At 39.6% G+C, this 20569-nt stretch overlaps 2 protein-coding genes across 6 annotated transcripts; one reads left to right on the top strand and one right to left on the bottom strand.

The window, feature by feature from the left end:
- The first annotated feature begins 996 nt into the window (after positions 1 to 996).
- Positions 997 to 10300, top strand: LOC124862745 (heme oxygenase 2-like). Of its 3 annotated transcripts, none has more exons than XM_047356844.1 (6): positions 997 to 1116; positions 4610 to 4733; positions 4858 to 4975; positions 5364 to 5855; positions 7028 to 7151; positions 7242 to 10300. In XM_047356844.1, exons 2-6 carry the CDS (start codon positions 4651 to 4653, stop codon positions 7364 to 7366), a joined length of 942 nt encoding a protein of 313 aa, XP_047212800.1. In that variant the 5' UTR covers positions 997 to 1116; positions 4610 to 4650; the 3' UTR covers positions 7367 to 10300. The 3 variants fall into 3 exon arrangements, with proteins under 3 accessions (XP_047212800.1, XP_047212798.1, XP_047212799.1); XM_047356842.1 differs by having other exon boundaries at positions 7239 to 10300; XM_047356843.1 differs by having other exon boundaries at positions 1025 to 1116; positions 4620 to 4733; positions 7239 to 10300.
- A 1063-nt stretch (positions 10301 to 11363) lies between these two features.
- Positions 11364 to 19578, bottom strand: LOC124862744 (dnaJ homolog subfamily A member 3, mitochondrial-like). 3 transcript variants are annotated; one of them, XM_047356839.1, is made up of 12 exons: positions 19339 to 19578; positions 18447 to 18583; positions 15507 to 15590; positions 15148 to 15354; positions 14890 to 15042; positions 14663 to 14810; positions 13196 to 13260; positions 12921 to 13049; positions 12717 to 12832; positions 12516 to 12613; positions 12250 to 12382; positions 11364 to 12077 (listed from the first exon to the last, which is right to left on the bottom strand). In XM_047356839.1, exons 1-11 carry the CDS (start codon positions 19544 to 19546, stop codon positions 12264 to 12266), a joined length of 1464 nt encoding a protein of 487 aa, XP_047212795.1. In that variant the 5' UTR covers positions 19547 to 19578; the 3' UTR covers positions 11364 to 12077; positions 12250 to 12263. The 3 variants fall into 3 exon arrangements, with proteins under 3 accessions (XP_047212795.1, XP_047212796.1, XP_047212797.1); XM_047356840.1 differs by having other exon boundaries at positions 12292 to 12382; XM_047356841.1 differs by lacking the exon at positions 12250 to 12382.
- Between the last annotated feature and the right edge of the window lie 991 nt (positions 19579 to 20569).

The raw sequence follows: 20569 nt of genomic DNA, 5'->3' as shown, positions 1-20569 counted from the left end.
ATAATACACAGAAATATTAATGTGTGGTCATTTTGTAATTTTCTGTTATGTACTCGGTACAAAAGTAAGGACATTTGTATTTGGGTATTAATTTCTTAGCTGTAAGAATGCAATTAATCCACATTTGCAAGGAAAATTGTAGGTTGAGCAGAACAGTTGGGTATGGGCGTTGGGATAACCATACACAGTTAAAACAGCCTGGCACCTCCTGGTCACCAGCTTGGTCACACAGTGCCTTGGGGAGGCAACCCATTCCTCAACCAGCCTTTGTTGCAAGCCATCTATTGGGGATGTGTGCCGGTCACTCTGGCAATAGCACACCCAAACTGGTACAGTGGGGTTGAAGTCAGCACTGTAACCAAGCTATTCCATCCTCTCAACTCCCAAATGTGTTCCAATAAACCCCGGTCTGTGGGGGGAAGTGTTGAAGTTTCCTGGAAGATATTGTTCGGTCCTATGAGTGGAACTATGAAATTGCCACTGGTAGCATCTCTATGCGTTAGGATGGTCTCCAGTGATGACAGGCATTGGTTTTCTATTGAGGGAGATGCTGCCACACACCATCGTGCCATCTTTACTAAAACAGTTTGGCATTGGCAGAGAAGATTTGGCAAGTTTTTCATGGTCACATTTACTCAACTGTACTTATCAGCCAACAAATGTGGTACCATTTAAGGGAACAAAATGGATTTTCAGCAGTAATAGATTTATTGCAAGGAGGTAATGCAATAAAGAATAAAATAAAATGACAACAATTTTCGTCTTCTGTTGTAGGTAAAACTGAATGAGAATTCAATTTAAATAAGTAAAAGCAAAAAAATAAATAAACACATAAATAAATAAATAAATAAAAGTTTTAAAAAAAGGTCGAAATGAGTAAAACAGAATAATAGAAACATCCTCAGATAATAATTTTAATAAACAGTAAAAGATAGAACTTTATGTTTTTGTCATCTAAAACTACAAATCCATTTGTTAGAACTACAAATTTGCATCAGAATTTCCGGTAGAAAAGCGCATGTCTGTAGGGACAGACGTTTTTAAGTACTGTTGTTCCGGTGGAGCTCCGCATCCTGCCTTTGAGTTATAAGCCGTTGTTACTGAGCTGGAGGAAAGGTTTGTTCTGTTTAACTATTTATAAGACAAGTACATACAAATGAGCCTATTCAGATATTACTATCCAGTAGTGGGTTTTAGCATTTTATGTTAAATCCTAACGAGTTTGTTAGCTAGGTTTTAGCTTACTTAGCTCCCGGTAAAGTTAGCTGTTGTTGTCAACAAGTTCACTGGTGGCCAGTTCTTGACAGTAGTGTGGCAGGACTTTCTTTTTTTACTCGAATAGGAAAATGAAAATAGCGTTACTTAGTTACACTGGCTATACATATTGAACAGTTCCTCGCTGTATCTCATATTGACGGAGATTACTGGTAAACTCCAGAAAGCAGGCCTGTTATGTGTTGTAGCGGCTTGTTGTTTCATCGTTTTATGCCATGCAAGCATGGACGTTGTTTAAACATGCCTTTGTTAACCAGCAGGTATAATTGTGGTAGCTGTCAGTCAAAGTCGTGCCTTCGTGCCGGGGGTTTAAGTAAGGTTAGCGGCTTTAAGTAGGCGACTCAGCTGTTTAAAAGGTGTGTTTGTTTTGACCATCTTACCTACACAACTAAAGTGGGAGTCAGTGGTGATGTTAACTCTTGTTTTCTGGGAGGTCTTTGTTTGATCTTGATCAAATTGAATATGCATCTTATTTGAGTTTGAACTGTGGGTGTTAATATTGTAGCTGCATAATGTAATGAATATTATTGCATATTATTTCACCCTTTTATGACAACCATTGTGGATTGCACTGTGGTCTGCAAACTAAACGACGCTGACTTGAAACTTCATTGTATTTTCTAATAGACCCACATAAAGTAACACATAATTATGAGGTGGAAGGAAAGTGATATCTCATTCTCAGTTTTTCTTTTACAAATACAGTACTGAAAACTGTTTTCAGCTACTCTGATAAATACAGCTGGGCCATCGAGGTTAGCTAGGCAACATTTGTAATCGAACATTATTAAGCCTAAGGAAAATAGTAGAAAATCTGGGATGAAACTGTTCATTAAACAGCATTAATCAGAGTAGCAGCCAAGAAGCCCATGCCAGTGGCTGCAGAGATCCAGCGCTCAGGTGGGAGAATCATTCAACATTACTCAACTCTCAGTTATGCACTCCACAAATCTGACCTTCATGGAGCAGTGGAATGCAGAAATCCATCATTGGGGGAAAAAAGGCATAAGAGCTCTTTTTTTTTTTTTTTTTTTTTTTTTTTTTGTAGTTTTCCACAAACCATGTATGGGACACAGCAAACATGGCAGAAGGTGCTTTGGTCTCCCTTTTTTGCCCGCAAATCAGTATGTGTGGCGGAAACACATCACCCTAACACACCAACCCCACTGTGAATTACGACGGTGACAGCATCATGGTGTGGGGAATGTTTTTCCTCAGAAGGGACAGTGAAAGTGGTCAGAGTTAAAGGGAGATGCATATAGATCCAAATTGAGAATATGAGGCAAGGCTTTAAAATTAAAGTTCAAAAACTCTTCATCCAATCTGACTAGCTTGAGGTATTTTTGCAGTAAAGAATGGGCAAACATTTCAATGTGTACATGTGTCAGAGCTCCAAAATACTTGCTGCTAAAATGGGTTGTGAAATTTGGTTCTACAAAGTATTGACTAAAGGCAGTTGAATATAAATGCACAGCACACTTTTCAGATTTTGTGTTGTGAAAAAATGTGACAACCATACAGGTCCTTCTCAAAATATTAGCATATTGTGATAAAGTTCATTATTTTCCATAATGCCATGATGAAAATTTAACATTCATATATTTTAGATTCATTGCACACTAACTGAAATATTTCAGGTCTTTTATTGTCTTAATACGGATGATTTTGGCATACAGCTCATGAAAACCCAAAATTCCTATCTCACAAAATTAGCATATCATTAAAAGTGTCTCTAAACGAGCTATGAACCTAATCATCTGAATCAACGAGTTAACTCTAAACACCTGCAAAAGATTCCTGAGGCCTTTAAAACTCCCAGCCTGGTTCATCACTCAAAACCCCAATCATGGATAAGACTGCCGACCTGACTGCTGTCCAGAAGGCCACTATTGACACCCTCAAGCAAGAGGGTAAGACACAGAAAGAAATTTCTGAACAAATAGGCTGTTCCCAGAGTGCTGTATCAAGGCACCTCAGTGGGAAGTCTGTGGGAAGGAAAAAGTGTGGCAGAAAACGCTGCACAACGAGAAGAGGTGACCGGACCCTGAGGAAGATTGTGGAGAAGGGCCGATTCCAGACCTTGGGGGACCTGCAGAAGCAGTGGACTGAGTCTGGAGTAGAAACATCCAGAGCCACCGTGCACAGGCGTGTGCAGGAAATGGGCTACAGGTGCCACATTCCCCAGGTCAAGCCACTTTTGAACCAGAAACAGCGGCAGAAGCGCCTGACCTGGGCTACAGAGAAGCAGCACTGGACTGTTGCTCAGTGGTCCAAAGTACTTTTTTCGGATGAAAGCAAATTCTGCATGTCATTCGGAAATCAAGGTGCCAGAGTCTGGAGGAAGACTGGGGAGAAGGAAATGCCAAAATGCCAGAAGTCCAGTGTCAAGTACCCACAGTCAGTGATGGTCTGGGGTGCCGTGTCAGCTGCTGGTGTTGGTCCACTGTGTTTTATCAAGGGCAGGGTCAATGCAGCTAGCTATCAGGAGATTTTGGAGCACTTCATGCTTCCATCTTCTGAAAAGCTTTATGGAGATGAAGATTTAATTTTTCAGCACGACCTGGCACCTGCTCACAGTGCCAAAACCACTGGTAAATGGTTTACTGACCATGGTATCACTGTGCTCAATTGGCCTGCCAACTCTCCTGACCTGAACCCCATAGAGAATCTGTGGGATATTGTGAAGAGAACGTTGAGAGACTCAAGACCCAACACTCTGGATGAGCTAAAGGCCGCTATCGAAGCATCCTGGGCCTCCATAAGACCTCAGCAGTGCCACAGGCTGATTGCCTCCATGCCACGCCGCATTGAAGCAGTCATTTCTGCCAAAGGATTCCCGACCAAGTATTGAGTGCATAACTGTACATGATTATTTGAAGGTTGACGTTTTTTGTATTAAAAACACTTTTCTTTTATTGGTCGGATGAAATATGCTAATTTTGTGAGATAGGAATTTTGGGTTTTCATGAGCTGTATGCCAAAATCATCCGTATTAAGACAATAAAAGACCTGAAATATTTCAGTTAGTGTGCAATGAATCTAAAATATATGAATGTAAAATTTTCATCATGACATTATGGAAAATAATGAACTTTATCACAATATGCTAATATTTTGAGAAGGACCTGTACATCATTTTCTATCCATTTCAAATTTATGAAGAATGTTGTGTTGGTTTATAGCCTCAAATCCCACAAAGTACACTAGATGCAAAAAGGTTTAAGTAGGTATGAATACCTATGCAAGGCACTGTATTTTAATTCTGGTAAACCTTAGAAATTGGTAACAATTTGTGATTTTTATAAGACTTCATGAAAAACTCTGATCCCTTTAGCTGATTTCAGGGTGAACTCCAGAAACAAAATAAAACAAAAAATGTCAGCAGAAAAGATGGATCCAAGATCAGGTGTGTCAAATGGATCAGGGCCAGTGTATGAGAAAGAAGAAAACAACCTCAGGTAAGCTTTTTTTGCTTCATAGTAGTTAATTTTTTATATCTGAAAAAGATTACAAGCTAAATTTGGGTTTGGAGAGCAAATAGCTTCTTACTTTATTTTATTTTGCTTGGAATTTTAATTGCAGTCCAGAGGATCTGTCTGAGATGCTGGCTGCAGGAACCAAGGAGGTTCATGAAAAAGCAGAGAACACGCAGTTCGTGAAAGATTTCCTCAGGGGACGGATCCGCAAAGAGCTTTTCAAGGTGAGACTGAATTAAATCAGCAGGAAGAAAGTGAGATTTTGATATGAGTTTTGAAGCTCATACAGCTTACAGTCAGTGTGAAGATTCCTGCCAGACGTCAAATTTGTGCTTAGTTTTTGGTTCATTGTTACAAAGGCTTATTTGTCCATTGAGATTTCCCTTATGAATCTCTGAGAAAGCTCCTGTTACCCCCTGCAGGTAGACCTCTTATCTTCTCAGAACTTGTTCAGAAGCCCAAATTAAAAATCCCTTTAAGGAGTACCTTGCACTGTTGAATTAGACCTGGAAACATAATGTCACAAACCCATACTTCAAAGAAAGATAATGTAAATAAAAAAAAAAAAAGCTCAAGAGAAAATAGAAAATGTTTGTATTTTTTTTCCTTTAGCTTGGTGCCGTTGCACTTTACCACACATATACCGCCATGGAGGAGGAGATCGAGAGGAATAAGGACCACCTCCACTTTGCCCCCCTGTATTTCCCTGCAGAGCTGCACCGCCATGAAGCCCTAGCACGCGACATTGAGTACTTCTATGGTCCAGAATGGAAGAGCAAGATCACCTGCTCAGAGGCCACACAGCGCTATGTGGACCGCATCCACCAGGTAGGGCAGGAGGACCCGGTGCTGTTGGTGGCACATGCCTACACTCGCTACATGGGTGACCTGTCAGGGGGCCAGGTGCTGAGAAAGGTGGCCCAGAGAGCTTTGAAGCTGCCGCCCACAGGGGAGGGCCTGGAGTTCTACCAGTTTGACGCGATCCACAGCGCAAAAGCATTCAAGCAGCTGTACCGAAGCCGCATGAATGAGCTGGACCTGGAGGTGGAGACAAAGAAGAAACTGGTGGAGGAGGCTGTCAAAGCTTTTCATTTCAATATGGAGGTGAGAGTCTGAAGAACTGATGATCTAGTCACTAGTACTGGTAGGTAAAATTTAAATGGTGATCATGGGTCAGTTACTGAATGTAAGGACTAAAGATATTTCTTCCAATTCAATTCTGTCTGAAATGTTTTGCAAAGATTTTAACTCTGGTCCCAAGCAGCACTGAATTGTATTTTTATGTGACGGAGAAACATTAAGTAACATTATTGGTGATAGGAAATGGAAGTTGTTGGAAAATGATGCCTCGTTTTCAAAATTCTTTACAAAAAAATCTGAAAAAGATGGTGTGTCTTTGTATTCAGGCCCCTTTACTCCTCTACCCCTGAATAAAATCTATTGCTACCAATTGCTTTCAGTAGTCAATAAATGGAGTCCACCTGTGTGTAATTTAATTTCGGTATAAATACAGCTGTGTTGTTAAGGCCCCAGAAGTACTTCTTTAGGAACGTTAGTGAACAAACAGCATCATGAAGACCAAGGAACACAGCTGGTAGGTCAGGGAGAATGTTGTAGAGACGTTTAAATGTGTGTTAATCCTTAACAAACTATCCACACAATGAAACACGATGGTAGCGGCATCATGCTGTGGGGATACTTTTCTTAAGCAGGGACAGAAAAGCTGGTTAGACTTGAAGGAAAGTTGGAAGGAGCCGGCAACATACTGGAAACTGGGGCAGAGGTTCACCTTATAGCAAGACAATATCCTGAGAAGTACAGCGGAATGGTTTAGATCAAAGCCTATTTGTGTGTTAGAATGACCTAGTCAAAGTCCAGGCCTAAATCTGATTGAGAACTTGGGGCAAGGATGGAAGACTGATGTTCAAGGGCACTCTCTACCCAATCAGGTGTCTTTCTTTGCAATTGGTTTGAGTCACTTTGCAACAGAAAACAGGCAAAAGATGAGATGATGAGATGTAAACCACCAGAAGCATCAAATAAACACTATTACTGCACTTTAACAGGTTGACTATTTTCCCAAATATTTTCCCAAATTGGACACATTTTTCTTCCGCCTTTTTAAAAAAAACGACAAGGCGCAAAAGTTAAAATTCTGTTAGTGTTATAAAATATCAAACCAGGTGTTGTAATGTAACATGGAGTTCAGGGGTATGAGGACTTTGCAAGGAATTGTATGAAATACTTAATGTTTAACTTAATGTTTGCTCTGGCAGGTGTTTGAGGAGTTGGAAGAAATTGGCAAAACAATTCAGGAGGATGTTTTAGATGCTGGTATGTCTGCTCATGGAGAAATGGGTGGAGACATCAGCAAATGTCCCTACTATACCGCCAAAATGGGTGAGTAACCAACATGCTGTTTTAAAGCTAAATGCTGGGTGATAGTTTGCTTCCTAAGCTTGGTTTTCTGTCTCTTTTGCATCACAGCAGCGTCGGGGGGAACAGCGTATTTTGGTCAGCTGGTCATGGCCGCTCTCAGACACCCGACGGGACAGGTCCTGTTTGCCACTTGGTTCGCCGCCTTGGCTGGACTGGCTGCGTGGTACCTGATGTGATCCAGCTGTTACCCGGCTGCTGTCAGAACAGAGGCGTGTTGAAAGGATCAACAGTGAGGAGACTGGAAAGCTTCCGCTAACTGACCATTTTATACAAACATTCAAATCAGGTCTGTGTTTTTATGTTCAGTTTTTAGTTGTAGCAATTCAGCTGTGTGATCTGAAGGACCATTAGGACACCAATTCCCTCCACAAAGCATTTAACACATTTAAAAAAAAAAAAAAAAAAATCACCCATATTTATTTTTTTTTTCTCTACCTCCAACACGCTACCCTTCCATTTGTTGCTTTTCGGTGAGTTCAGGTGCATCTGAAGATATGTTATAGCTGTTCTCTGACTGAAGTTGACCTGCTGCTGTAAATTATACTCTATGATAATGAATACTGTAACAAGAAAAATAAATTAATCTTTCCAGTTGACCCTCTCAATTAGATATAAGCTTTAAATGCTGCAGAATGTGAGACATTGGACTACTTTTATACATCAAAAATAGCCACCATCATGTTACCATCAAAAATAAACATTTATTTATTTTTTTGTGAAGGACCAACACAGAATACCACAGAAATGTGAAGTGGATGAAGAAGGATCCTCTGTTTTTAAAATCTTTATGTGAAAATCTAAAAACAAATGTGGCGTGCATTTGTATCCCAACTCCTCCGTGCTCTCTAGAAGCAACTGCTGGTGCAGTTTCACCTGCAAGTCTTTTGGAGTATCTCTCTACCAGCTTTAGACATCTACAGACTGACATTGTTACCCATAAATCTTTGCAATTCAGTTCAGGCTCAGATGGATTGGACTGATAGCCTTTGTGAACATCAATGCTTCCAAGCCATGCCACAGATTCTCAGTTCGGTTTAGATCTGGACATGACTAATGGCTTTCCTGTTCAACAGATTTTCCCACTTGAGTGGTGGATCTCTGCAGCTCCTCCAGAACTACCGTGGCTGCTTCTCTTATTAATGCTCTCCTTGCCCAGCTTGTCAGTTTAGGTGATTGGTCACGTCTCAGTAGGTTTGCTTTTCTGTCATACTCCTTCCATTTTCATAACAGGGCTCTGGAGATGGTCAAAGCTCTGGATTTGATCATCTAACCCTGCTTTAAACGTCTCTTAGACAACTGCGCACACAGGATTTTATATAGGGATGAGTAACAATGGGTGCCGCATTCTTTGGATTTTTACTTAAAACAATTTTCTTCTGCTTCATAATTATGTGCTTCATTGTGTTGGTCTCTCACCAAAAATATCAATAAAATACCTGGAAGTTTGCAGGTGTAGCAGGACAAATTGTAAAAAGGTGTACAATTGCCTTTTAAAGCCACTTTTAGATTTTATACCATAATAAGCAGAAATTATGCACTTCATATCTGGACATTTAACGTTCAGGTTTATTTTGGTAATGTAAAGCCATTTAAGTTCCTTAACTGAATACCCTATCATAAACGCAAGCTCAGTAGTGTTTTTTTTTTTCCCCACAAAGTACACATTCCTGCTCCACGTCGTTGTTTTTTCCTTCTCCGACCAACAAGTGTCTTTGAAGCAAAGTCCCATTGATCCTTTCTTCCAATTCTTGATGAATAAAATCTCTATACCCCTTAAATAACACGTTGTTTCAGCTAAAACACTGTTGCTGTATGTGTTTGTGTGGCGTGGGTGAGCATAAATGATTGTCACAGCATCGTTTCATAACATAATTACTTTGACAGGCCTAGATCTCCCCCCCTCCCCCATCCAAAGCTGTAATTGACAACATGATGGTGCATTAGCTAATGAGTTCAGGGTTTAACATACCTCCTGTCTACCATAGGCAAAGCCTTGCTGAGGCAAGGGTTAAACAGATACGCATCCATATATTTTATACTGCATTTTATCCCTAAATATAATGTGAAAATGGTCACATTTTATTATATTCTCGTCACGCTCCGTTTCCAAGGAGGTTGCAGCATGTCTGCACTGTGGGACAGGTGATGGCAGCCAAAAAACCTTTGAAAAGTGGATGATTATTCGATGGTATTCTGATTCTCACAGTGGTAAAATACCAACTATTACTCTACTGTAGTGCATGCTAACTTCAACTAGTCCTTAGTTTCAGAAACATGCGATGGCTTTACTCTTTATTTAATTGCATGGTTTAATTTCCAAAATTAAATGGCGCTTAACCTGCAACAGGAGCTCTTATCATGGACGCAGGTATTACCACAGCAGACTTACCTTGTGGGTGTTTTTTATGAGATGCTAATATATTGATCCTGAACCAGCTCAGCTCGTCTCCATCTATTTTCAACACATCATTTATACAGTGTGCTGGGAGAGGATTCACATTCTCAACCCTCTTTAACTTTGTTCATAGTTGAGTAGAAACACTTTGTGCTGTATGGCAGTATAATTGTACTGAAGTTTAGCATTCACCCAGATGGCGCACTAATATTTTAGGAGCCTTTTGGAGTAGTTTTAATATTGTTAAATTTCTGCCTGGTGCATGTGCTGTGCATTTGCACAATATGTTTACTTTCACATACAGATAGATGTGCAGCGTTTATATGCTGGTGCAGCTGCTTGGTTGCAAACATGCCAATGATTAACAGCGAGCTTTGTTTATGAAAGTCTCAGGTTCAGCACAATGAATTGAATATGATGGGATAAAACGGGAACTGTTTGAAATGGTCTTGTAAGCCCATGTTTTATTGCTTTCATATGGTCCAAGGATGGAGTTTGCATCAATATTTTAGGACCTACTGAAGGGACACTATCTGCAGCCATAAATGAGAATGTTTGACTAAAGCGTGCTCATTTTTAATCCTTTTATTCACTCTGCTCCTAATTCCTTTGTATCCAATTGGAGATTTGTGACTAGCTAGAGCACTTTTATTGTAGGAGTGTAAACCGAGAGTTATATTGTTGTGAATAACAAAATAAAAACCGTTTTACTCTTCCTGTTTTGTGGTTACTTCTTGTGGTAGCTCTTTATTTTTCCCACTGCATGATGCTGCCACCACCAATGTTCTAGTTTAGGAAATGGTGTGTTCATGGTCCTCTACACGTTTCACAGCACCATCTTCTACATGCTTGTTGCAGCCCCTACAGGGTTTGTGACAGATATATGGCTTCTTGCCACCATTTTCTAAAGGCCACATTTGAAGAACTAATGGTTATCCTATTGACAGATTCCCCTAGCTCAGCTCTGGATCTCTGCAGCTCCTCCAGTTACCATATGCCTCTCGGCCCAACAGATTTACCTTCACAAGTGGAGCATTATGACTGACGTTATAATGCTACGCTGGATATTTATAAAAGAAACTTTATTAGAAATTGCTTTGGGATTATTTCAGTTGTTATGGACATGGAGACAAAAATGAAAAGGAAAAAAATAAGAAGCAAAAAAGAGAATTTTAAATAAAGACTTCTAACTAGCCTTGGCAGTTTTGGTGGACGGCCATGACTAAGATTTTTAGCTGTTAAATACTCTGTTTGCATACAAAGTTTAAAGCTTGGGGTATTTTATTTCCAACCTAACCCTGCTTTAAACTCTACAACTAAGAAGCAAAATTGAATAAACACCATTTGTTTTTTTTATATTTTCTTGTAACATGTTTTGAAAACCATGTATCATTTTCCTTCCACTTCACTATTATACGTTACTTTTTGTTGGTCTGTCACATAAACTTTAATAAAAACTATTGAAGCATGTGGTTGCAATGAACATAAGTTTAAAGGGTATAAATACTTTTACAAGGCACTGTCGCTGTCTAGGGAGCCTTGATCAGTCTGTCCCTGCTAAAAGGTAAAAGCGACTGCCAAAATAATCAAGTATCAATTAAAACAGATAATGACCAGAATAAAATGCCTAATCAAATCAATAATCCCTCAACATTTTTTTCCTTCCACCCTGAAAGAAACATGCAAAGAAAACAAAAACAACATTTAAGCAGCTGTAAGATGACCAAGTTAGGAGACATTTTTAAATAACTGATACCTCAGAGCTAGAGGTAAAACAGTTTTTTGTTTTTTTTTAAAGCCAGCCTATGTTTATTAAAACTTTACAGAATATAGTTTCCATATGATACATGGTTGAATACTTGTTTTACAACTGTTACATAGTTTTTTGCAGCACATAACAAAAAAAAAAAAAAGTATTAAATTGATGTTTCTGTCATTAAGAGTTTACAGTTCAAGGGTTTAACAAATTTCCCCTTCTTGGACAAGTGACTGTCCAATGTAAGACCTTCCAACAATAAAACTCATGTAGTCCATGATGATGTAATCCGACTTCCACCTGAGCTGACAAAAGAAACGTAAAATGAAAGACAAGGGCCATACACTGCAGTGAATTAGCTGGATTTAATCCTTACTAGACTCTTAACTGTTCTTGTAGTCTTTTTCACTACGATAATATTTCTGGTATCTGTCATTAGCGTTGTGTTTTGGTAACAACCAGATGACCAGCATGCACTGAGTGCTGCAGCAGATGTCTTTGTGGTGATTGACAGACTGGCGCATCCTCTTTGGATCTGTGGATCCACTTCCACTGGAACCGAAATCCTTTGGATGTTTTACTACAGGGCTGGCTAGAAAACGTGTTTGTGATCCATCCAAAAAATAAACCAACACTACAAGTCTTCCAGTCTTCTGCCACCATTTATATTGATACAGTCCTTGCTTTACACCGTCCTCTTTGCTTATTCAGGCTTAGTTCCAGGAGGATCTTTTACCTTGGAAAAAAAAAAAAAAAACATGAAACAAACTGGAGGTGTAATTAAATGCAAGAGAACATGCTCGTGTGTCTATGGCAGCCACAAACCAGATACTATAAAGTGCCACGTTTTGTACTATAGCACACATAAAGACTGGTCTAAAGCAATTAATTTTACACAAAAGCCATACCTGGTTTGTGGCTGTCAGGAAGAGCTAAATAATTTCTTTAACTTGGAGAGGAAGCCCTCCTCTTTCAACTCTGCTTCCTTCTCGACATGCCTGCTTTTCCCTGCCTTAGACTGCCCACCACTGCTGCCCCCACCTGGACAGATATTAACACTACAACTAAGTACAACTTTCCTTTTTAACAGACCTGGGATATTTCTAAAAGAAAATGATTTTCAGTGGCTAAGGGAGGAAAAAAGAAGCAATATAGAATGAGATGGTCCTCATACCTGTGGTGGTGTTTGTGATTCCATTCACCGTCCCTTCTATCTCTGTCTCATCCTCAGCAAAGTTCATTAAAAGAGATTTCTGTCTATCTGTCAATGTCCTACAAAAGAAAACATTTAATTTGAAGTTGTATTTTGGGAACACCACAATTAGCCTGTGTACCTGAACTAGGTAGAAAAACACAGTCAGATGTGGAGTCTTACTTTGGTATTTTTACTTTGACATGGACATAGTGATCTCCAAAGCCATAGCCGCTGACGCGAGCAATTCCTTTTCCTGACAGACGGATCCTCTGGTCGGCCTGGACACCCGCGGGAATCTGAAGATGAAAAATTCAGACTTTTTTTGTTTTGTTTACCGTTAAAGACTGAATCCTTCCTCTTTAATCAGATTATGCCTTCACTTACTGACAAATTGAGTGTTTCATAAAGTCCTTGTGTCTTGGCTGTGCCTCCCAAAATGGCTTGTGCCACAGAGACGTAAAGATCTGAGTGAATGTCAGCACCTTCCCTCCTGAACACCGGGCTCTTTTGGACCTGGACAAAATAAAAATGATAGTCAAAATTTCACAATGCAACACCTTTTATACTGTTCTGTGTTAATGGAAATGTCAAACTTCAGTCCACAGAAGATCATTTCTATGCACGTTAGCTTTGCCCTCAGTTCTGCTGTAGATACCAACCCGAAATGTGATGAAGATTTCCTTCTTTCCGACTGGCATTCTGACTGTCTGACCATCCTCCACTCCTGACAAGCAGAAAAATGCAAACAATATTTTGAGTTTAAAAAGGCATAAAGTATGAATCTTTCTGGTGGAAATTTAGCAGTCTCTAAAATCTGGTTCCTTAGAGTTACAGTGCCGTGCAAGGGTGTTTGTACCTTTGCTTTTGTATTGTTTTATCTGGTAGACTAATAAAAAGTAGTGCATAACTGTGAAAGAAAATTTGCTAAATGTTGTGCGCAGCCGACACGTGGTGGTGGCGGCAGTATCTCGCTGTGGTATGACTGTGTGTTCCCTGTATGGACAGGGAAGCCGGTCAACATTAACGAAAAGATGGATAGGGCGACATACAGGGCAACCCTGGCGGAAAACCTGTTAGATACTGCGAAAGATCTGAGACTGGTGCAGAAGTTCACCTTTCAGCCTGAGAAACCTACAGCCAGAGGCATAGATTCATGTGTTGGACTGATCCAGACAAGGTCAAGACCTAAATCCAATTGAGAATCTGTGGCAAGATTTGAAAATTGCCGTTTACAGCAGGGCTGTACAATATCAGAAAATCTTGCGATGCCGTTATCAGTTGCGATATATGCCTATTATCTTCTTTCCTTCGTTTCTCATCTGTGATTCCTTCTGTGACCTTTAGCATTTGCAATTTGTGCCTGGTGTGAGCATCTGCTGCCGTGAGACTCTGTCCAACTGGCTGCATGTGACATTAGCATGAAAAATGCAAGTTCATAACACTTGGAATATATTAGCCAACAATTATCGCACTCCAAACAGTCCTATGCAAAATGAATATTGCACATACTGGCTGGGCTGGAGCCGTTTTCCAAGGAAGAATGGACAGGTATAACTGCAACGAAAGATGCTTCTACACAACACATTTTTTCTTTTCACTTCACAATTAAGCACTATTCTCTGGTGGTCCACCTAAAATCTAAAGGCTTGTGGTTGTAATGTCACAAAAAGCAGTTCATTTGTTTTGCTCAAACACAAAATCTATTTGCCAGATTTATAAATCATAGTAGGTTAGGCTGAAGTTATTTAAACCTACAGAAAAATCTATTCCTCTCGGATCTTCTGTGGTAAACTAGTTTCTGTAGTTGGACACCCTTTTAAAATGTTTCCAATCATATCAGGCACTAATATTCATAACTAAATCTGGCTCAAGGTAAATAGAACCTATAAGAGGCAAAGTGTTCAGTATTTGTTCCCAATGTCCCAATACTAAACTGGTGTGTAAATGCAGCTGCAGTGTTGTTATGCAGTGCACAACGTGCCCACCTACACTTCAGTGTTGTTACAGGTCAGATATTCTATTGTAAGGATTGTCACGCTCAACTATGACGAGAAAAAAGACATTTTTCAGGTAACGTTGACTTTGTAAAGAGTAGCGAGCTGAATCGATACACGAGTGTAACTGACCTGCAGGGACAGGAACGACCACAGACTTCCTCTGCTTGGTTTGTCCAGATCCACGGCAGGAGTTACAGGGGGTTGAAATAACTGTGCCTTTCCCCCCGCAGCGCCGGCATGTAGAGCGCATCACAAACGGGCCTGTGTTAATTGTTTCCTATCGGTAGGGGAACACGTATTTTTAGAAATCTAATCTAAAACTATGTAGAAAGTATAAACTATGTTGGAGTTCTTACCATGCCTGAGCCATTACAGTGGTGGCAGTGCTGAACTTTAGTCCCTGGCTCGTGGCCCTTACCATCACAGCGCTGGCAGGTTACTTCTATGTTAACAGACATCTCTTTATTCACTCCCTTTGCTGCCTGAGTGAACGTCAACTCCATGATGTACTACATGGGAAACGGAGGGAACGTCAGAAGAGGTGCTAGAACACAAACAGCTGGACACTTGAGCACGAGCAAAGTGTTGCTTGGCTTTCTGTACATCTCACCAACCTCTTGTGGCTGCTCAAATATGGCGTTGAAGTCTCCGAAGCCACGTCCTCCTGAGAATTCTCCAAAGATTTTGCGGAAAAGCTCCTCTGGGTCCACGTGGCTGGCCTGTCCACTCCAGTACTGCTGCCCTCCTCCAGCCTGACCCGCCTCAAAGCTTGCTGTACCGTATGTGTCGTACTGCTTCCTCTTCGCTTCATCGCTAAGGACCTGTGAAGACCGAAGAACAAGGTTTAAGTCGACAATTATTTACTCACATTAAAAGAAAAGAAAATTCAAAGGTGTGACTCCCCCTACCAAAACACAAGGAAAACTAATTTACAATGTATGTTCAGGGTTTATTGTAAAGACTGAAGCCAAACCTCATAAGCTTCAGCCAACTGTGCAAATTTTTCTTTTGCCTGCGGGTCATCTTTGTTTGTGTCTGGGTGGTACTTTTTGGCCATCTGTGAAAGAAACAAGACAAAAACATTTTCATCCAATGTGAATCTAGCTTAGGTTACCATTGCAGATGTCCTGATCAGGACTTTTTGTCCCTGCTACCAATCAGATTAATATGAGAACATACATTTACAGATATAGAGTCTCAGTCCAATACTTCCATAAACCAATCCTATGTCTACTATGTATACTGTGATTGTGTGTCACTTAAATAACACATCAATAATGTTCTGGATGCTGCAGTATCCATTTTTTTTATGACAACAGAAATTTTGTCCCAACAGGAATTTTCACATGATAGCCTTGTGATTTTTAAGATACATCTTATTTGACACACACACAGCTACGGCCTTCGCTAAACTCATGCCATCCCCCTGCTAATGTTTCAATGCTGCCTTGCTTTGCTAAAATGCTATGCTACTAAAAGTACATCATCTCTCTCTTTTCAGTGACTCTGTCATAATTCCTCTCAAAATATATTTTGATGTGGTTGCGGTTTTCCAGTTCCAAATTTATTTATATAGCACATTTAAGAACAACTGCTGTTGGCTAAACTGCTGCACACAAAAAACAATAATTCAATAAAAAGGCCAGATCACCTCTGTGGACCAGCCTGCACCTTAGGACAACTAAACACAAATGGACATTAGATCTAAGGGATCTAGAGGGCACATAACGCTGCAGGAGATCAGACAAATATGCAGGTGTTTGCCCATTTAGGGCCTTATAGGTCAACAATATCACTTTAAAATCAATTCTAAAACGAACGGGCAGCCAGTGAAGGGAAGCAAGCACTAGAGAGATATGTTCACGCTTTTTTGTTTGTGTTAAGAGACGAGCTGCTGCGTTCTGAACCAGCTGCAGTCGTGAGAGGCTGGCCTGGCTTACACCAACATACAGAGAATTACAGTAATCAAGTTGGGAGCTGATGAAAGCATGAATAACCCTTTAAAAATCATTAGAAGATAAAAATGGTTTTACTTTGGATAAAAGTTTCAATTTAAAAAAAAGGATCTTTTTACAACGGAACTAATCTGTTTCTCAAAATTAAGACTGGAATCAAAAATTACTCCAAGATTTTTCACATGAGATTCAATGAATCGCTCGAGGCTACCGGGATCCGAAGGTGACGCGCTACGATTTCCACTGGGACCGAAAATCGTAGAATCAGAATCAGCTTTATTGCCGAGTTTGTACATTACAAACAAAGAATTTGACTCAGGTACACTTTGCTCTCTGGTTTTTGTTTTTGCATTACAGAGTATACATATATACAATATTCACATATATAAATAAAAAGGTGCATTTGCAACATCTGTATGCTGTTGTTCTGTACTCTATTGAATGTTCAACAGAGAAACAGCCTGGGGGAGGAAACTGTCTCTGTGGCGGCTGGTTTTAGTGAACAGTGCTCTGTAGCGACGGCCTGAAGGTAAAACTCTAAACAGTTTATGTGCAGGGTGTGTGGGGTCTGCAGAGATTTTGGCAGCTCTTTTCCTGACCCTAGACCTGTATAAGTCCTGGATGGAGGGAAGGTCAGCTCTGATTATTCATTGCAGTCTGGACCTGTCCTGTTTTGTGGATGAGCCAAACCACACTGAGATGGATGAAGACAGGACAGACTGAATGATGGCAGTGTAGAAGATGACCAGTTTCAGTTTTATTTTCATTGAAGTTTAGAAAATTTGAAGCCATCCAAGCTTTTACTTCAGTAAGGCTGTCAAACAGTGGTCGAAGTGAGAAAGGATGATTGTGCTTCAACTGGAAATAAATCTGAGTATGAATGAAATGAAATATAAAATTTTCTAAAAATGGAACCTAAAGGGAGCATATAGATGGACAATAAAATAATTCAAAGAATGGATCCTTGAGGGAGCTGATGGAGAAGCAGATTCTCCAATACTTACAGAGAAACTCCTATCTGACAAATAAGACTTGAACCGGTCAAGTGCAGAGCCTTTAATGTCACATAGATCAAGTCTGGAGAGCAAAATACTGTGGTCAAAGGCAGCTGTCAGGTCTAAAAGGAGGAGAATAACTGAGTCTCTTACATCTGTAGCTAATAAATGTATTGACTAATGATTCAAAGCTGTCTGAGCTCAGCCTTACAGAACACATCGGTAGAGAGACAGGAGGAAGCGGCAGCCAATAAATTCTTACAATAACTACAAATATCGTTGTAAGAGTAAAAAAAAAAATGGTTCAATTGTTTAAAAAGAAATAAAACCTGATTTGAATGTGAATGAAATGGGGCCCATAATATAGCTGTGAATATGAAAATAGGCAGTCATTTTTTTTTTATATATAAGGCCGCACAAATTGCAGCTCCATATTTCTTTGGGGGTTGGACAGAGACAAAAATCCCAGAAGTTAGACCAACAACAGGGATCAAGAATAGAGCTGCACAATGTATACAACCACAATCATCATTGCAATATTTGTATGTGCAATTTCACAATTTAGGTTTGCTTGGATGGACAATTTGATAGGCTAATTTTTTTCAAGCGCTAAACATTCACGCTCCGCAGGTCAGTAATAAATGTGGGCATTTTGATGCCGACACCTTACATTTATATTTTAGTAGCCGAGAAGCTAAAGGCTACAGATAGTGGTGAGGACATTGTAAAAAAAATTAAAAAAGAGTCACGAAAATGTAAGTTAATCACTTTATTCAGCAATAATATAATATTACACTTTCATGTTTACTGATATTATACTGCCATACTTAAGAGTTTAGTTAGGGACTCCCATACAGATTCTTTTTAAATTTCCTAGATCCGGACTGCAATTCAATAGCTGGGATCAAATCAGGACATCGGTAGTCACAACTAAGACAAGCTGTGGATCAGGCAGAAACAAACCTGGTAGTAGGCTTTCTTGATCTCTTTTTGGGATGCAGTGCGAGGGACTCCAAGAATCTGATAGAAATCCTGCTTGCTGCTGGAAGAGGTGCTTGTGTGGAAGGATGCTGTGTAGAGAGGATGGGGCAACTTCAGACCTGAAAGATGTCCAGAAAGGCCAGAGGGTAAGTAAATGATATCTAGAAGTGTTACAAAGTTTCACTGTAGTTTATTTCCCCTTGTTCTGAGTAAGTGTTACGTTAAAGTAAGATGAAAATGCCAGGGTTCAAGGTCTGTTTGGGTCTGGGACCCAAATCCCACAGAAGTTCCCATGAATTTATATTGCAGAAATGTTTTGATCTGCTTTGTCTTTTTATAATAAATATGTGCAACCAATAACCATGGTATAAAGAACTTTAAAGCACTAAACTTCATTGGTTTGTATACAAAAATAGGGTTGATAACTGAAACAGCAGCAACTACACACTGGTCAAACAGCCCTCCATAATCAGATGATCTTTTATTTGTCAAAATCAAACCCGTTTTATATTACCTTGTTACAGGATCTCACTAAACTATACAGAAATGATACGGCATTGCTTTTTTTGCCATATCATATTTTGACAGCAATCAAAATAAAAGCAATGCAATGACTTGCAATAGCTAACAAAGTACAAACAAAGTAGTGTACGTCTGTACTAACATTACTTAGTGCCTGCAAAGTTAGCAAGACTGATTACATCACAGTAGATCAACTACATGTTAGATGTCAAAACCTTAAATCCATCGTTATCGTTGCCATTGTTAGATATTAGTTGACAGTTATTCAACTTCTTTACACCGTGTCACTTGAGTAAAATAGTAGTATTTTGGTTGATGTAGCTTAGCCTAGCTTAGCCGATGTAGTTCTCACCTGACAGCCTTCTCAATGTCAACGCTTTTTCTGCTCCACCGCACCACAAGCTGCCCCCAAGCCACAGCTTTTCAGCTCCCAGGGTAGAAAAACGCCGTACGCCACCATGGTCAGAGGAGAGAAGGAGACCGACAGCCCTTCGAGGTCCAGAGGACACGACGACTGTAAACCAGCGTGAGGAGCAGCGAGCAGCTGAGGACGCCATCATGCCGAAAAGTCACCACCGCTGGTGACACTGCGCATGCCTGGGAGAAACGGTGTGGGTGTAAATGAGAATTTAAAAATATAAATAAAAAAGTAACAAAAACATTTCTTTTTAGTTTTTTTATTTAAATAAATTGTACATTAATAAACACAACTGTTCAAACTTTAAACAGAAAAAAAACATTTTTGTAAAAACAAATGTTAAGTCAGAATTGATGCAAACGTTTTATTCCTCGGGGTCGCACGTTACGGAGCACAGTGTAGTCCAACTACCGGCTCGTACGTCAATTTCGCCGCCATTTTGTGAGTGGCATTTTTGTTGGGCGAGGCAAAAAAGCTGTAAAACCTTGGTTTATTCCACAGGTTTTAGATCAAGTTATAATATTGTATGTGGTCTGTTGTTATCAAAGGTGGGTAGTGACTCGTTACTTGTACTCAGTTACATTTACTTAACTTTTTTAAAATAAAAACAAATACTTGTAGGAGTAGTTTTACTGCACAATGTGTTCTTACTTCTCTTGGTAGTACTATTATTTGAGTAAATGTTTTGGCTACCCTATTCTCTGCTCATTACACAGGCAGTAGCTGCTAGCCGCACACGCCTGTTCTGTTTCACATTAGATAAAAACAAACATTTTTCTTTAACAGTGTTCAGGTACAATGTCCTACCAAAACATATGAACACACAGTAACCCCTGATATAATTATTATACACTTTTATCAAATCAGACTGAATGGCTTCACGGATACATCTCTTAAATTGTATTTTAAGCTGAAGAAAATGATAAAATGAATTTTTTTAGTTTTTATAACAAAAATGTATTTACTTTGTGATTTCATAAAATTTCAGAGGTAATTTGAGGTACGTTTAAGTTCATTTTAAGTACATTGCGTTTTATATTGGTTGCTCTATCCTATTTGCATTTGGAAATATCGTTCATGCTGGCCTATTGATCTTTAAGTACCACAATGAACAACAATACAACATTACATACAAAAAACGACTCATCAAAATAGGTGAATGTAA

The sequence above is a fragment of the Girardinichthys multiradiatus genome, chromosome X, assembly GCF_021462225.1.
Source record: "Girardinichthys multiradiatus isolate DD_20200921_A chromosome X, DD_fGirMul_XY1, whole genome shotgun sequence".
Classification (NCBI taxonomy): Eukaryota; Metazoa; Chordata; class Actinopteri; order Cyprinodontiformes; family Goodeidae; genus Girardinichthys; species Girardinichthys multiradiatus.
This window is presented reverse-complemented; position numbering and strand designations above follow the sequence as displayed.

What these genes read in the sequence shown, in the direction of transcription:
- LOC124862744 (XM_047356839.1), bottom strand. Translation starts at nt 19,546, where the DNA reads ATGATGGCGTCCTCAGCTGCTCGCTGCTCCTCACGCTGGTTTACAGTC. An exon ending in TATTTGAGCAGCCACAAGAG is followed by an intron (nt 15,043 to 15,147) that starts GTTGGTGAGATG and finishes TTTCCCATGTAG; the next exon opens with TACATCATGGAGTTGACGTT. An exon ending in ACTGTAATGGCTCAGGCATG is followed by an intron (nt 14,811 to 14,889) that starts GTAAGAACTCCA and finishes CCCTACCGATAG; the next exon opens with GAAACAATTAACACAGGCCC.
- LOC124862745 (XM_047356842.1), top strand. Translation starts at nt 4,651, where the DNA reads ATGTCAGCAGAAAAGATGGATCCAAGATCAGGTGTGTCAAATGGATCA. An exon ending in AAAGAAGAAAACAACCTCAG is followed by an intron (nt 4,734 to 4,857) that starts GTAAGCTTTTTT and finishes TTTTAATTGCAG; the next exon opens with TCCAGAGGATCTGTCTGAGA. An exon ending in CTACTATACCGCCAAAATGG is followed by an intron (nt 7,152 to 7,238) that starts GTGAGTAACCAA and finishes TTTGCATCACAG; the next exon opens with CAGCGTCGGGGGGAACAGCG.